General features: G+C 43.4%; 2 protein-coding genes across 14 annotated transcripts; one reads left to right on the plus strand and one right to left on the minus strand.

The window, feature by feature from the left end:
• Positions 1-214: 214 nt before the first annotated feature.
• On the plus strand, positions 215-5869 carry LOC123443516. 13 transcript variants are annotated; one of them, XR_006630691.1, is made up of 8 exons: positions 234-582; positions 707-1249; positions 1983-2351; positions 2469-2955; positions 3048-3188; positions 4103-4211; positions 4464-4634; positions 5224-5869. XR_006630691.1 is itself a non-coding variant. In XM_045119905.1 (3 exons), the coding sequence occupies exons 1-2, from the start codon at positions 336-338 to the stop codon at positions 841-843; spliced, it is 384 nt and encodes a 127-aa protein (XP_044975840.1). In that variant the 5' UTR covers positions 215-335; the 3' UTR covers positions 844-846; positions 915-1007. The 13 variants fall into 13 exon arrangements, 1 of the variants encoding a protein (XP_044975840.1); XR_006630690.1 differs by having other exon boundaries at positions 1983-2144; positions 2469-2938; positions 4094-4211; XR_006630696.1 differs by lacking the exon at positions 234-582 and having other exon boundaries at positions 1160-1249; positions 1978-2144; positions 4084-4211.
• Positions 5870-15676: 9807 nt separating this feature from the next.
• On the minus strand, positions 15677-17515 carry LOC123443517 (presenilin-like protein At2g29900). Its single transcript, XM_045119906.1, has one exon. It carries the CDS (start codon positions 17367-17369, stop codon positions 15987-15989), a length of 1383 nt encoding a protein of 460 aa, XP_044975841.1. The 5' UTR covers positions 17370-17515; the 3' UTR covers positions 15677-15986.
• Between the last annotated feature and the right edge of the window lie 392 nt (positions 17516-17907).

A 17907-nucleotide genomic window follows, 5' to 3' on the forward strand; every position in this document is an offset into this window, starting at 1 on the left:
ATATGTGAGGTGGTACTAATTGATACAGCGTCAATCTTCGTGGCTAGGTACATCTCTACTAATAAAGGGGCAGTTGGTAGCCGGATCTCACCGGTTAATTTTCGTCACCGGTTAATTTTCGTCCACCTCTACCTGTTTATTTTTGTCCACCTCTGGTTATTTTTCGTCTCCCAACGCTCGCAAGTAAAAAAACGCATAACATCAAAACAGCCCCGTACGTGAGATTGCGCGTCAAAAAACCCTATCGTCATCCTACCCCCCGCACATCGCTACCCTATGCCGCCGTCATCATCGCCGAGGGGATCCCCAGTCCCCGACCGCGGCCACCCGATCCCATGCCTGACCTTGGCGGCGCCGACACGTCCCCGATCGCGGTCGCCCCGCTCCCTCCAGATTGCGGCAGGACCGCCTCGTCCCCGACCGCGGCCGCGTCACCCTGTCAAAGAACGGTGACGCCTCACCCCGTCCCCGACCACGGCCGCCTCGCGTCGAGGAGAAGTAGGTGGTCGGCCTACGGCGGCTCGAACCATCGCCATGGCGTCGTCCTCCTCCAAAGCCTCCTCCCACCGGGATGGCCCCATGGTATCGTTAGTCGGCCTTCGATTCCCCTAGCCGCCCGGTTCCCCGCCTCAATCTCCCTCCCGAATCTAATCTGTTTCGATCCTTTTTCGTCCCCTGGTTTTATCTCGTGCTCTGCACCGGACAGATCAGTGGCTCGACGTGGGCACCTCCGCGCTCATGGCGCTCCACGGGAAGCTGACGCAGATGAAGCGCCAAATCCAGCAGGCCCGCCTCACCTCCATGAGGATAAAGCATCGGCATCATCTACGGAATTCCTTGTGAATTGTGAGTTTCGGGTCACTCAATGTGATCCTCCTGTTTTGAGCTTGTGTGCCTATGTTGTGTTTTGACAGGAGAAGCTGGAGGCAAACAGGAGGGCGTTGCAGAAGCACACCGGCGGCCTGTTCGATGTGGCTGCCAAGGCGGAGGCGGCGTTGAGGGGCTCGGAGAGCAGCAATGTGCTGTCGCAGCTCGCCTCGGACGGCCAGTCCAGGATCGTTGGGTGGAACCTGGCGAGAGGGTCGGGGGAGAGGAAGGTTGTGCATGTGCAGGAGGAGAACCTGTCGGCCGACGGGATGCTCGTGCTCTGCAGCTCCGGCAACGGCGCACAAACCATCGTTTTGTAGATTATGAAGCTGTCGTCGGTTGATAAGATTCCTCCCTACACCACGTGGATCTTCCTGGACAAGTATAGTGTTGCTACTCTATTTGACCAGTTTGATGACTTAATACTGTTATAGGTTGCTCTTCAGTTCTATAGTAGCTCATATGCCATATAGAGTTCACTTGAGATATATGAGAGGATACTTCAATGTGCATGCATTTAGATGAACAACATAGTCATGAAGTCATGATAGAGTTGATTAACTTGAGATGTAAATCGGAGGATACTCGAATGTGCATGGTTCAGACAGATGAACAACTTAGTCATGCAAGCCATAGCTAGAAAATTTTCTTTTTAGCTTCGGGAGCTGCATAAGAATTTGACAAATCATATACTTCCTCCGTCCGTAAAAATACTTTTCATAGGAATGGATGTATCTAGATGTATTTTAGTTTTAGATACATTTATTTTTATACATTTGTGCGACAAGTAATTCCGGACGGAGGAAGTATTTACTTACTCGAGCATTACACTTCAGATAGCATTATTAATGATATTGCTCTGGATTAAGTGGTGAAATTTGACTTCCGTAGTTTAAGAACATATGCAAATCTGTAAGCATTTTTTATATCCATGATCTTTCCGAGAAATATGACTATTGACATGATCGATGTGTCGTGCTACTTAGCAAAAGTTCATTAGCTGGATTCATTCTGAGTAGTTTGATTTTGTTATATGGCTCATACGTCAGTGTAAGGACAATTCTTGCATTTCTTTTGTCTTTGATATTTATTCTTTCTGAAACAACACAGTGCAGAAACCAAAGAATGGCCGATGATCAATCAATTGCTGGTAGGAGGAGAATTTACTATGATTCAGCTCGCAACGAGGCTCTAATCTGGAGTGAAAGTGATGAACAAATTGCACAACCTGAGGAAGAGAAGCATGTTTTCACTGAAGCAGAAGATCAGCTAATATGGTAATAATAGAATATATATTGGCCAATTGAGATGCTTTTTAATGCATATTGATGTTGAACTTGAAAATGCTTGTTGGCTAGCACATATTCTAGAAGGACTTAGTAGTAGACTATTCTTTAATACTATGTTTCATCGCCAATTTTGCATGTTCGATGTGGCACACGTGCGGCATGTTCGATGTGGCCGCCAAGGCGGAGGTGGCGTTGGTATGCATATCAAACAAGATCTATATGCATTATCTTGAACCTGCAAATGATTCTAGACCAGCAATACAAGTATATGTTCACATATTGATGAAACTGAAAATGCTTCTGCTATTTCAGGTTCAACTTGATATTATGCCAGGCGAGAGACACATAGAGTTAGGGAACGGCCGAGCTCGCCTCCGAGGAAGAGAGATGATTGTCGTCCCTTGGTCGAGGATGGAGCTGACACGCTGTGACGCCACAGCTATTGAGGCTATCCGTCAAGTGTGGCCGGATTTGGGCATCTGGTGTTGTCACCTAGGCTGGTGTTTCTCCTCTATGCACGCTTGCTTTATCGTTGCCGGATCAATGCACTCGAGGAGGCGGCAGTGGATCCCTAGGTTTTTCGGTTTTTGAAAGAGAATTTTGTTTTTGCGATTTTCTACATGCGTTCCATCAGCAATTGAGAATCATGTGCAAGCCGTGAGATTTCGGAACCACTAGATTGTGACAGTGCAGGAAGTAAAATATGCGTCGGAGACGGCTATGAAGGCATCAACATGAACCGGAGGGCCGTGAGGGACATCAAGAATATGATCAGCATGTTTGTGAGATGTTCTTCCATGTAGTTAACTACTATTTAGACCTTAGTTTTTTGGAAAGTCAATACATTTTTAATAGTAACTGATTTTTTATGCTTCCATGTTTTTGGCTTAGGTTCAGATTTTCACATGACTGATGCCCAGAGCTAGCAGGTCTCAGGACTGAGCTCGTGCCCATGCGGCAGAGCAAGGGATACTTATGGAACATATACGTTGTGCCAATGCATCGTTAGGCGAACATCTTTCTATTTTGCAGGTGACTTCCCGTAATGTGATGCTTTCACTTGAGATGACAATGCATATGATTTGTTAGCTGGGGGTGTATAAGGACGGAAATCAGATTAGTTCTTAGGCATACAGTATTATGAGCGTATTTTGGTATCTGCTATATTTGGAAATCCTGTAGCAAGTCTGATTGTTGATTCTAATCTTGACAGGATTTGTAGGTGTTTCCTTTTTGTTTTACATCTATAAAAAATCATTAATTACATTGCTGCTACAAATCGTGAATTAGTATATGCATGTGCCTTTTACCTTTCTTGACTTGATGTGGCATCTGTAATTGCACAAGTGTCTTGGGTCATATTGAAATAGTGTGGATAGATCAATTTTTTTTATTCTAACCTGTCATAAATTGTCATATTGAAAGTTAGCAGGCTCCCTCGTGTAGTTTTAAAATAGCAAGTAGGTCTCCTTGGTGTACTCAATACTCGACAATAATGTTTGCGAATTGCAATGCAATACTTGGTCAAATACTCGACCTGGATGTTATGCACCTGTAGGAGTTTACGTCAATATGATCTCACCTTGAAATGTGTCGAAAAGGTCACTATCAGCATCTAATATTCAGTATCCTCTCCTAAGCTTCATACACAGTTATTATATATACTTATGTGTGTTTTCTCCATTAGTTTGATACAATAATATATGCCCAATAGGTGAAAGCGAATGACATCATGAATCCAATGCTTTCATAGTGGATGGTAGATCTTCAAGCTTGTAATTTAGTGTTTCTATCTGTTTCGAAAGTTAGAAGTTAAAAGAATATCATGTTGGAAATATTTGCTCAGATCGGCTATGCCAACATTTTAGCGATGCACTGTTGTTGTGTTTTAGTTGCCTCGTACTGCTATCCCAATATAGTAATGCAGTCTTTTGCAGCAAGTGCAGATGGTTATACGTTTGAAACATCAACTGGCCTGTCAAGAATGTGAGAGGCCCTCGGGAGTGAAAAAACTATCATTTGAGATAGTTGTTGGATTGAACAGCCGGAGCGTGGGTATGCTTCAGATTTGTACTATTCTTTATTAATACCTTCTCTTTCTTTACGAAAATTCACAAATTAGTGATGTGTATTGTGCTTATTTTATTACTTTATTTTTATCCTGTAGGTAAATGCTTCTTTGCGAAGTACAGTTATACAATATGAATCTTTTAGTCACAATCAGTATTATGCCTTGTACACATTTTTGTTGCGTTGTTGTAGGCTTGTAGCTGAATTTTCTGATGATAGACTGAACTCTATATGCAGTGGCAAGGCAGCTAGAGACAAAAAGGGAATTGGTGAAAGAGCAACTCGCACATCTATAGGTCTCTTGGAATCTCACATTTATCAATTTATGGAAAAGGGCATCCATTGGCATTCTAATAATTTTGTTAGAGAACGGCATGGACTGAGGCAGCCGATGTGAACGAACACCGGGTATGTAATGCCCCCCCCCCCCCTCCTCCCTGAATTTGCATTCTAATCCTGTTCTATTTGGTATGTGATAAATGTACTTCTCTGTTTCATTCATTCATTCATAATTCATACAATAAGAAGAGTATGATTTAGTGCCTGATTGGCCAGGGCCTTGCATTCTCTCATAGGGATCAGACCAAATGAGGTCACATCGGCTTTGCCGCTGTTTCGTTCATAATATAAAAATAGCCAAAATCGAGGAAAGAGTCCTTCTCACATAGGGATTCGTTTGCTCCTTGCAGAATTCCAATTTCTTTTGGATTCGTATGATGCAGCTTACATACTCCCTTCACCCAGTAACATACAAGTATCAATTATTGCATATGGGTTTATATTATGCATCCATACTGAACGTTTCAATGTTAAGTAGGAACGATGATTATATTTATAGATGATAGATATATGTGGAAAGTAGATATACAATATGTTATAAAGGAGAAGACAAGTAATTATTGGGTGTGAAAGATCGGGATATAATCTGCTATGTTTTGACTAAATGCTGACGGAACAGCTTTTTCATTTCATTTATAAAAGCAGTCGTTTGTAACAGGTACCCATAAACAAGAGGAAAAAACAACACATGTACAACGACAACAAGGTTAGCTAAGAAAAAATCAGGCTGCCGGTGTCTATTAACCTAGGGCATGATCTTGGGACGTCCGGCTTCTTTCCAAAGTGAGATCTCATCCAACATCAGGTTGAAGACACTCAAAATGGTGGAACTTAAGTTGCGGACAATTCTGGTGTTTCGCTCCTTCCACGTGAACCACCAGATAGCCTGCACTAAGTAGTTCCATCCCTTCTTCTTCGGGGCAGCAAGACTGGCAGCGGAACTTTCCACTCAATCTGAGAGGCGGCTGGTGTCGCTGGAGGGGCCTAAAGTAGCCGAGGTTGCAGGTAGCAGCATGAGCCGCCAAATAGCCTGAAAAATAGGCATTGAGTGAGCAAAAGAATGTTGTCTTCATCCGTTGAGCGACTCATGTAGTACACCGGATCAGGGGAGCAGCCCCTTTTCTGCACATTGTCCCCGGTATATGTTGGCTTGGCCTTCTACTGCCCTTTAGTTATGTTACTGTCTAGAAATATTTGTAGTAGTTTTAAGATTTGAAAGCTCATTTTTATTAACTTGCTGTGTGTATGTGATTGTGAACTACTTCCATATTTTAGAAATATTATAAGGGAAAAGTTTTTGGTCAGCCGGCGGATCTGTCTGTGTGCACATCAATCGCCTTTCTGACCATCGGATCTTTTATAATCAGACCACTTTAAAGCATCTTTTTTTATAGTTTAAATTTGCAACTGATCCATTGTCGCAATTTTCTTTTCCGCATCAAGTAGTTTGTTGCAAGATCTGGATTCTGACAGGGCACGCATGCAATCGGACGTATCAGCATCTTGCGAGGTAACGGAACCGGATGCTAGATATTTCACATAAAGCACGCGTGAATGCTAGATACGCCAGATCCGACGGCTCGCAAGGCAATGAATATTTAAAAAAATTCTTTTATAGCTGTTTCCGCAACACGATCATTGTTATAGAAAATATTCTATAGCAAAATCTGTTACAAAAAATCCACATGTGTTTCCACAATACGATCTTTGTTGTAAAAAAATATTCTATAATAAATTTTGTTGTAAAAAAAATTATACATGTGTTTTCGCAACACGATTTTTGTTGCATAAGACATTGTATAACAAATTATGTCGCAGAAAAAATACACAGGTATTTCTACAACATAAATACATAATCTTTATTGTAGAAAAAATTCTATTGCCGTCCGCAGCTCTGTCAAGGTCGAAACAAAGCGGGTTTTTTCGCAACTGGTTTGTTGCTTCAAGAATTAATGTGTGAGGGGAGGCGACCGAGTCGCGGGTCAGGAGTTAGATCGGACGGGTGCGGATGGCTGCACGTGTGAAGATCCAACGTTTATCATGATGACGAATGCTTACTAAACATCTACCGGTGGATGCGTAGCGCTTCTCATATTATATTTGATTTGCTTGTAAAACATGCTTATTGGAAGATCTAATGCTTGGAAACATTAACCTGCTACAATTACAATGGTTTGGTATGTTCTTTAATACCATTGTCTAATGGGATATAGACATCAGTGTTCCTGCCGGCTGCAGGGCATTGCTATCGTCGTCGTGTGATGACTCAGTCTTGTTTTGGACAATACTAGAAACATGACAGTCGGGCAGCAGCTACTATGACTATTCTCTTTCTTGGATTTGCGGGATCCTAATGTAATCACTTTGTTTCAGCGACTTCTTTACTGGGATGGCAAGTCATTAGAGTCATTTGACATGTCTGGCTGTCGTGCTTCTGCCCTACACGAGGCCGGTTATTTTCGGTACTTCCCCATGGTATTGGAGATGCAATTCACAACCTGTGCTACTGAAAACCTCAAGTTCAGTTTCTGCTCTATGGTCATGTCGATCCTCCAACTTTTGACGCAACCTTTATGATGGAAAATATAATTCACATGACCGCACTGACTGAAAAATATAGTCACAACAATAGACATCCCTTGCCTCATTTCGTCAGTGGAGCCACCAGAAGTCCAATTTGTATCCGACTGACGAGGTTCTCGCACTAATAACCAGGGTGAATTTATCTGTTTCTTTCATCAAGGTATTCAAGGTAAACTGGTAAAGAGGAATCTTATGTGTATATTCTGTCCTTTCCCTGTCATTAGGACATCAAATAATTCTTGTTATTGTCAGTTTTAAATCTCATGAATTATGTACGAATCATTTGATTTTTGTATCTTCAGCAACAAGTTTGTGAATTTTTACCATGCCTCTATAATTATTGCAGATTATGTAGTTTACAATCTTAAATCCATTTAATTAATGATTTTCAAAAGTTCTCGTCATTGTCAGAATATTCATTTTGTGTACCTCAGTTAGCGCAGTTAGAGTGCATATTGCTCTCCAGGTTTAGTACTCTGACCGGAACAACGATGTGGTTTCAGGCCTGCACATGTCAATTTCCCAATAGAGATTTGATTTGTTTTTCTTTATTTCTGTTTCGTAACTCAATTTTGGTATGCTCTCTAAACCTGACAATAGGTTTCTTATGGAGATGGTACTTGAGAATATATTAGTACAGTGAAGCCTTGGGATGCAGACCGAGGCCTTCTCGCAGTGCAGCTAAATGCTGCCCATCGGCTTCGGTGGCGACATGTCATGTTTGACATCACCAAGACCTTCGTCAGCCTATCCTAGAGGGCAGTACGTGGTAGATGCGGCGAGGGAGTGTGCGGCAGAGCATATGAGTAATTTGATTTTTAGTTCAAAGTCAATAAAATGAGGTATGAGCATAACTTGATGTACAACTTCGGTCATTCGAAAATGTTAATTTACGATTGGTTGCATATTATACTTATGATGATTTATGCTACTTCATTTGTATTAAATGGACCTCCCTTACCATTTAGGTTACTTTCTGCGGTTACCTAAAGGAGCTGACTGATATTGTAGCAATAATCTAGGAGGACAATCAGTCATGTTGATTGAGTATATGTGTGTGTGCCTCGACCTCCGCTTTAAAATAAAAACATTTTTTATTGTATGTAGTTGATCTACATGTGTTTATGATCCATAAGGGAATAAGAAAGATCAGTAAGATCTTATATTATTGAATTCTTTAACTCTTGTCTTTTTCCCCACTTTAGTTGGAGCAGTTATAAAATGGCTTTCACGGGACAAAAAGGTTTATGTAAATTTATCAGCCAACTAGCATGGGGAAAGTACACCCAAGAAACATTATAATGCATCCATTGGTCAAGTTTCCATAGACCTGGTAAAGTTTAAGGAAGATTTCCAAAGGATGGTGAACTTCAAATAATGTTGTTTTTTTGCCTTTGAACTTATCAAGTTTTGTGTATGTTTTTCGGCTATTTTGCTAGACCTTAACATAAAATTTCTTTCAATAGGGCAAAGGTGACTCCTATTTGTTGTAGTTGCTCACTCGTCACGAAGGAGCTCTATTTTTTTGATTTTTTTTGTTCAATAGTATGCAGCAACACAAATAGTGCTATGTGTAATGGAAGGTGATGTTGAGACACTTGTCGAGCTGGAGTAGGAGGAAATGATGGTAGCGAGCGGGAGGGTATGAATGATAGACACCAACAGAGATGATGCAACAAGGAAGGAGAAAGATGGGGGGATGAAGAAGGAGGGGGCGATGAAGCTGAGAGAAACGAGGGAGAGACCAAAGGAGTTGGCATAGGATGAAAGCGAAGTTGCGCCCCAAGGTTAGATCGTGATCGTCTTGCAACTGTTCCCTTTCCATCAATGCTCATGTTCATTGTATTTTTTTGAAGTCCACAACTTTGGCAGCTCCACACAATTATTGGAGAGGAAGATGGTAAAATCATTTAGGATGATCGTTGGGGTTATTGTGAAGCTCGATATTTAGTGGAGTAGTCTCGTGACAAATAGGACAAGCCATTAGACATGAGTAACTAATAAATTTGTACAATCACTTCCATTTTCTGTAAGAAGATGGGAAGTAAATGATTAGGTAAACAAAATTATAAAGAGAATGTGATTCATGTGGACCTTCAGATGAAGGAGAAATTACATCATTGTGATATCAAATAATTCTTCAATCATTGTTTGATCAAGTTGCTAAAACATGATTGACGTATGATGATAAATTTGCAACGTGAAGTATGTATCTAAAAGTATAGTTATTTGATTTATCGGTTTTGCAAAATCTCACATGCCCGATTTTTTTTTTTTTTTGCGTTAGTCACTTTCTGCTTTGCATGAGGCTGAATGTGGGGACGGCGATGTTGAGCCGTGTACGAGTGGGAGCCGGCGGGAGTCCGAAAATTAACAATGGGAGGGGAAACACGACGATGGGGGATGTCGAGGGGAGGGCGGGGCAGCGATAGCAGGCACCCCAGAGGGCGGAGGCAGGTGGTTAGGCTTGTGTAGGCCACGGGAAAGTAGGAGGAACCGTCGCGGGGGAGGAGGAAGATGGTGTGGGAGGAATATAAACATTTGGTGGCATGCTCCTAAACATTGGATATTGATCTGATGGTAAAAAATAGAAGTGACTCGCATGATTAGTTTTTTAGGTATAGATGCCCCGCCAAATTTATTTACCATCGTTTGCCCCACCTCGTCTGGTTTTCGCACCTCGGATTGCTTACGGATGCAAGGAGGACTAATACTTCGAGGGATAGAAATATCCTTGACAAGAATAAATTACTACATGTAGTTTAACCTAGAGCTGGGGCAGCCTAATTTCCTCCTCCACAGGTGCATCAGAAGCAAAAATCACGACGAGGAGATCATGGTCTGACTTTGCGGCCTCCCCCTGGATTCACGAGCCTCACAACTTCTAATGCAGGTAACATAGAATATTATGTGCTTTAGTAATAAGTTTTCTACTCTATACACGTTGATTGTTTCATGCCTTACCAACCACTACATATTCTTGTGACTATATCCAAAATAATTATGATTTTTTTTCATATGCGAGCAAACATTGTCTTAACTGTAAATGGTTTTGACCATCCAACTCTTAATTACTTTCAGTTAATAAATCTGAATAATGTTCTATACATAAGGATTTACTTGGCTTGTGTAAAAAAAGCAATGTTCGTGTGGGCGTGAAAAGTTGTAGGATTTTGAGCCAGATATGCCATTCACGGTGGCAATGAGCTTGACTCGGGAGGCATAGATGATGGGTTGCTTAATGTGCATGAATATCCTAAAGATATATGCTTCACTGGGAAGCGGTCGATGGAATAATTGAGTCGGTCGCTAATTCCTATCATTTCCATTTGAGAAAATGTTGGATCTATCAAAACTTCAGGGAAGGACTTGATGGAGAATGCTGCAAGCAATCCGAAGTTATGGAGGATGGAAATGAATATCACAACTTAGGAAAAAGGCACTGCCTACTTGTTTTTCATTTTATGCTTTGATGGAACGGTAAAGAACTGGTCAAGCCGGTCTGCACATTGAATATTGTTCGTTACATGTTTTAAGCCATTCGATGTGAAATATTCACGCTAACTACATACATTGATTGTGTAGGATGGGTGTGAGTTGAGGAAGCAATTCTTATTATACTTGCTAGAACATCGTGGGAATGAAGCTAAAGGCAACTTTCCTCATATTATGGCAGAATTTCTTAAGCGCATCAAATAGATCTTAATAATTTGTAATGGATTTAGTTTGATCATCGCTCAATTTGTTACATGGACATGTCGTCAATTTACTTTTTTGTTATGAATTTACATTGCAGGACTTTTATTATTAAGTAACTGTGCTAATGTTATATAGTCTCTACATGTAAAAAGTAACGTGCATTACCTTTGTATAACTCATAAAATATCGTAAGAGCCCGTGGCAACGCACCAGCATTCTACTGGTTGTCATTGTTTGTCTGATTTTATACGTCGTGCCTCGCTCTAATCTGCCGGCATCGGCCCACATAGCTGGACGGTGGGGCTTTAAAAATACATGTGCTAGAGGAGGGTTCTTCCTACAGTTATAGTCAAAATAATCCCACCTTGCTCCTTTACATCTAATCTCGCTATTTTATATACGTACAGCCTAGAGAATCAACAAGCGGCCTTGAAATTAGGAAGGAAACGAAGGAAGGGAAAAAGGAATCAGCAAACGGTCCCTGAAGAAATTAAACGCAGCAACGACAAAGAGGAAGCGGCATCGGAAATCAAGAGAGGGGAAAAGAAGACGTCGGGCGTCGATCAGAGCAAGGGGCGGCGGACGTCCATGGCGCTCTGGCGGGCCACGGACCATTGCAAGAGGAGTCGGCGGACGTCCATGGCGCTCCGGCGGAGCACGGGGCAAGGGGACGCGTAGCGCTGGAAGGAGAAGAGGCTGACCAATGGCGAGCTTGTGGATAAGATAGGTTGCTCGCCGGGCTAGATGGCTACTGCTTTTTTTTAATCGAACCGATTAGAAGGTGTTGGATATCGCTCTACGTACTACCATCTAAATTACTTCTTTTTTATGGACCAAGTACTGTTACGGTGGGAGCTGATAAAGGAGGCATGCATATGTGCCAATGCAAATCGGTGTGCTAGCTAATTAAATTGGAGGGGAGCATATTGCCCGATGGGCAAATTAAACGGATGTTGGACATGCGTATTGTAAAAGAAAAAAAAATACACGTGCAAGATGATGTTGTGCTGGGTTAGCTCTAAGTAGATAGATGATTGTATCGGGTGTCCTTGGGACGCTTAACCATTGGTTTATATAAATTTCTTTGGGACCTCGGCATGTTGTGGGTCTTTACGTGGACGATGCAATTATATTTTCTTAAATTTTGTTTTGAGGGGTTCTTGTGTGACGAAGGCTATCATAAAGAAAGGCAGAATTCTCAAGTTTTTTGGTCCTTGTGTAGTGATTTATATAATGATTAAAAATTTCGCGCACCCGCTTCTATTTTTGAGCATCGGCTCGTTGTCACATTACGGATGTTATTGAGCCTAAGGAAAAGAGCCTAAGGAAAAAAGATCAATTAGTCTCACTAAATAGTCTCACCTTGCTCCCTTACATTCCTTCGTACCCGTTTATATACATATTTATGTTTTTAGGTATAATGAGTTGTCTACCTCCCTATTATATGCGAATCAAGATTCTTGAGATAGATGGATAATTAAAGGAGAAACATTCCCTTGGGACCATAAATTAAAACCGTATTATGAAAATGTCGTATTGAATGTATACACCAATAAAAATCATTGATCCATTTTGTTCGCCGATCTATTTCTTTTTCCTTAGGGGTCAAAAATTGGATCTCTATTGTTCTTGGCTTTCTTGAACGAGTTTTCTTAATTAATCATTGATTTGTAAAATTAACGGCAGATTGGTACAATTTCACTAAATTCAAATTGTTTTATTTTGGGGTTGTAAATTTTAACCTTTTGTTGTTCATCCGTTGCAACGCACAAACCCTTTTGCTAATCTCAAATAAGAACACGTTACATCTACTTACTACGATATTGAAATGTGTTTTGTAGAACATAACGTCAACGGTGATAAAAAAAAGTTGACTTTTTAACGGACTCAAGACCTCATGTCCCTTGACCTCACTAGCTTCAATGCACTGGACCTCCCCTTTGTTGATTAAAATTAGCAATTTTTTTTTTATTATTTTTGAACAGTAGAAGGGTCCCCAAGGACCCAGTCTTTTTATTAGATAATTATCAAAGCACATTTTACATCAGGATCCAAATGAAACAGGAAATTACAACTAAGCCCCTGACTTTTACATGGAGGACCACAAACTGAAAGCCAGAAATATGATCTGGTCCCTAGCAACCATCGCCTGAATTGAACCTCGCCATCACCAGAGACGAACCACTTGGCATGACGAAACGCCATGACCGCATCACCTGCACAACATCGACTACTGAAGTTTCCTGAAAGAGCAAGTTGCTATAGAGGGCAATCCTCCATATTAAAAAATGGGAAACGTTACGTGTCCGTCGGATGATTTTTAAAAATTATTCGTCACCTAGCTAGCCGTCGGATGCCAATCTAACGTCTCGCATCCCCGACGCATGATCAGTAGTTATTTCCTAAAACGACGCTCGAGTTGCGGAAACTTTTGCTTTGTTGCAATAAATAAACTTTGGATCCGTTAATTCCTGAAACAACGATCGAGTTTCAGAAACAATTTTCTTGTTGCAGAATAAATATTTTTTCGTCTTTCTGTAACATAGGTATTTTTACAGAAGAATTTTTTGAAACAGCGGTCGAGTTTTAGGAATTTTTACAACGAAAGTCACGTTGCAGCCGGGATCCATGCTCAACGGAGAGTCGGACGCGCGAGCAGGGACGCGTCTCCAGCGAGGCAGAGAAGCTCCCCGGCGGCTGGAGCTCGCCGGCGTCCGCACCGCACACCTCCTCGTTCTCCGCGCGAGGTGGGGATCCGGCGATCCGGCGAGGGGTTGGATCTTGTCGGTGAGGTGGGGATCCGGCGAGCTAGCGAAGATCGACGGCGGCGGCGGTTCGCCGGACTCCGACAGGCTCGTCCCCGGTAGCAGAAGAGCCACAACGAGGAACCTGGAGTGCTCCAGCTTCAGCCCCCGTTCCTGAAACAACGCTTCAGTTTCTGAAACAACGAGCCAGTTTCAGAAAATGGTTCGTGATCGAGGCGAGATCTAACGGACGAACGGGCGACGGATGGATCAACGGATCGACTAGATGTAATTTTTTCCCTTAAAGAATACCTCTGACTTATTAAGGGAAGAGAGCTCGTGCCACATCCACTTCCAACTTGTCTCCGTCCACCATGGACCACAAGCCTAGGAGGCAGCCCGCGACCACCAAACGTTGTCCAGACGCGTCGATGGAGAGCTCAAAAAGGGCATAGCGCGAGACGCCGCGGAAGTCTCACTGTACTACTAAACAATATCCAATTACTTCCAAACAAAGGTCAAATTGCGCTCAAGTTTCGTCAAAAGGTCAAAATAGTGATTTGGCCTGGTATGCGCACGCAGGGAGCTAGGGATTAGAAAGACGGGCATTTTTCTCTTGAGGGATAAGAAGACAAACATGAGCGAGGGGATTCGATTTTCACCGTGCACACCCTACTGCCCTTACGTCGCGCTTGGTTTGGTTGTAATTTAATACAAGTGTATTTACTTTCCAAATGTAATTTAGCTATTTACAATCGGAAACCAAAAGAACCATCGAAGATCTATATATTTTACAAATGTATTTAGGAGAAAAACGAGAATCCAAACACGGCATTAGCCTAATTGGGCTTTTCCTGGGTGCAAACGTAGCCCAATCCAGCCCATTGTCTCTCCTGAATGTACCCCTTCGCAAAATTATACTTTCTCCGTCTCATAATATAAAAGCAATATAAAAGCGGAGTAGATGCAGCGCCGCCACTGGACTGAACTGACTACTACTCCTGTCGTCACTGCTGCCTGCCGGAGGAAGGATAGGGAGGGAGGGCGACCGCCCCTCCTCGCCCGAGTGGTACATCAACCACATAGAACAGTCAAGCAGCGGGTCTGAAACACAACGCAAATCTCAAACACCCCTTCATTACCTCAAGGAACACTGATAGGATGATGGGCAACTCAACTACTGGATGGATACTCAACAAACGCCATATCGTATGTACAACCAAAATGTTGTGAGGTGACAAATCAATTTATATGTCAAAATGACACAAAAACAAAGAACATGTACAGCTCAAGTAGAGTACTGAATGTGTGTATGTATGTCAAAATGACACAAAAACAAAGATTTTCTGAGGAGAATACTGAATGTATGCATGTATGCAAGGGCACAACAAAAGACTCTAAGCACTTCTGCTCACTACAACTAAATACAGCTAAATGCTTGGCTCTCCAGCGTCCATGATAAACAACACAAAGCACAATGCAGTAAAATAAGCAACTACTCCCTTCGTTCCATAATATATGTCTTTTTAGAGATTTCACTAAAGGACTACATACGGATGTATATAGACATATTTTAAAGTGTAGATTCACTCATTTTGTTCCGTATGTAGTCCCCTAGTGAAATCGTTTAAAAGACTTATATTTAGGAACGGAGGGAGTACAAACTAACAAAGTCTTGATTTTGTTACTCTTGTGTGGACACACACAAAACGCTACTCCTGAATTTGAACACGGGGAGTTTCATGCTATTTTTCCTTCAAAAGACAAACAAAAACAAATATTCCCGGCTTGTCAATTCAATTCATGCAGACAAGAGGAATATGGTCAATCCTAGAATCAAATAAGAAAGACAAACATTACCAACAAACAGCTGCTGCACTCCTGAATTGCCAATAAATGGCTTTGAAATAATACATTTGCTTGATAACTCTATTCCCTATCTATTAGTACAATGTATCAGAAACAATAACAGACATGAAAAGAAAAGTAAAGTAAATTGCAGGCAGATTGATTAAAAACATGATCGGTTTACTTTATCACTAATCTAATGGAGAACACCAGCAAAAAACAAGAAGAACGCAAGAATAAAAAATGATACTTAAATTGCAAATGTGTTATTCTCGAATACCATGCAATGTTGATAGAACTATACGACAAGACATGGACTGGTTAATCCCAGATAAAACTGATGTTACCTTACTTAAGAGTCTAAAGTCTCAATGACATTTCCTAGTCATAACATAACTACATGACTGTCTACCTACAAGATGTGACCAACAAACTAGTAATCACTCCCACATGATGTTCTCAATTGCTTTTTCGCTTGACACACATGTAACAAGGACAACATAACATTAGTCAGAACTCAGAACATCACCAAATTGGTCGAAGCAACTCAGAACATGACCAAATTGGTTGAAGCACCGACAACAAATGGCTCCATCAGCAACCGCGTCAAGAAGTAGAACACGACTCCCAGCATGATGGAGATTGGGAGTGCCGGCAATGCATGTCTGCATATCGACAGCAAGATGAGGGTGCAGCCAAGCCCGGCGATGATGGCAAGGTAGCACGCATACACCGTCATGAGATCATACATGGCAGCCCTCCCCACAAGCACGCTGTAGAAGACAAAATCGCCAAGTCCCAGCTTGATGCCCCTGCTAGACTCAAACATCTCAAACTCCTCCTCGGGAGGTTCTGATGAAGAAATTTGTGTATGTTCCTCATTGGCGACGGTAGGGTTGGCAGATGCCGCTGACACCAATGGAGCTGTCTCTAATTCTTCTTCCTGACGCCGCTCGATCTGAATGACAGCATGCTGTGCACTCCCACCTTGATTTGATGTCTGCCCTGTTACAGCTTGATTTGAGGTAGCCATGTCACGGCTTGTTGAGCCAAGATCCCTCATTTCTACCATGGCAGGAGCCGAATCATCGTGCTGACCCACCCTGTCATAGAGGTTTGGACCCGATCGTGCAGCAGAATCGTGGTGCTGCGACTCCTCGGACCACATTGCCGGAGCATAGGAGGAGGAAGTCTCGGCTGGGCCTACCGTGGGGCGTGATTCGTAGATGAGCGCCGGGAGTTCGTCGTCCCTGGATGATGCGAGCTCCACAAGCATCCTGAGCGGGCCCCTTGGCGCGAGCACGGCGACGAGGTCATAAACGGCGAGGGCGAGGAGCATGATCCAGGTGGTCCACTCGGGGAGCCTGGAGAGCCAGGCGGCGACGATGACGGCGAGCGCGACCATGTATCCCTGGCGGACGAGGATGGGTACCGCGGATGCGAAGACGGAGAGGACGCCGACGGCTGATGCGTTGAATAGGAGCAGGAGCGCGGTGGGCGCGTCGAGCGGGGCGTCGAGGCGGCGGAGGAGGGCGACGGCGATGGCGCCGCCCATGGAGAAGAGGACGAAGAAGGCGGAGAAGCGCATGTAGTTCTTGAGGAAGCCGGTGCAGCGGTAGTAGTAGAGCGCGACAAGGACGAACGTGACGACGGCGACGAGCGCGATGAAGACGACGGCGTCGAGGAGCGCGCCGACGAGCTTCTGGGCCGGGGAGTCGGAGGGGGACTCGAGGTAGACGAGCGTGGCGGCGGTGACGGGGGGCGGCGCGGAGGGGGGGGAGGAGGGCGGCGCGAGGAGCGTGATGAGAAGGACGACGAGGGCCATGCAGATGGAGACCGGGGACATGACCGCCAGCACCTCCTCGCCCAGGGTGTCGAGGACGGTGGCCGCAGAGCCCGGCGGGTCCGGCGCGTCGGCGACGGGATCCATGCCGTGGGACGGAGCGGGTGTGGTGGGGGTGGGGGGCGCAGATGGGGAAATTTCCCGATCTCGGCCTGGGTCGCTCGCTCCCCGCGGCGGTCTCGCACGCGCACGGGTACGGCGGTCGGCGGAGGGTTTGGTTGGACTCACTCTCACGCGTTCCCTGCAAAATTTCACTCGACTAGTATATAGCCACTTTGTTTTGCCAGGATAAAGAGTTTTATTTCATACGGAATACATGCAGAGTTACAATCAGCTCGCAAAAATTGGAGAAGGCTTCCTCGTGAGCTTGGCAAAAGTTAAATTCAGGATAACGAGTTTTATTTCTTGCACCATCAGGATGAGCGCTCGACGCTCCGTTGGAGAAGGCTTCTTCGTGATTTTATATAGCTAAATGGCAAGCACTTCTCACAGTAAAACAACCACTTTTCTTCGGTTGTCAGGCTAAAAAATCATGACACTGTCTTAGTGATGTATGAATTTTTTGAATGTGCAGCACATTCATGACCCAAAAATGTGTGTTAGGTAACCGTACATTTCAAATTCT

The sequence above is a fragment of the Hordeum vulgare genome, chromosome 3H (genome assembly GCF_904849725.1).
Source record: "Hordeum vulgare subsp. vulgare chromosome 3H, MorexV3_pseudomolecules_assembly, whole genome shotgun sequence".
Lineage (NCBI taxonomy): Eukaryota > Viridiplantae > Streptophyta > Magnoliopsida > Poales > Poaceae > Hordeum > Hordeum vulgare.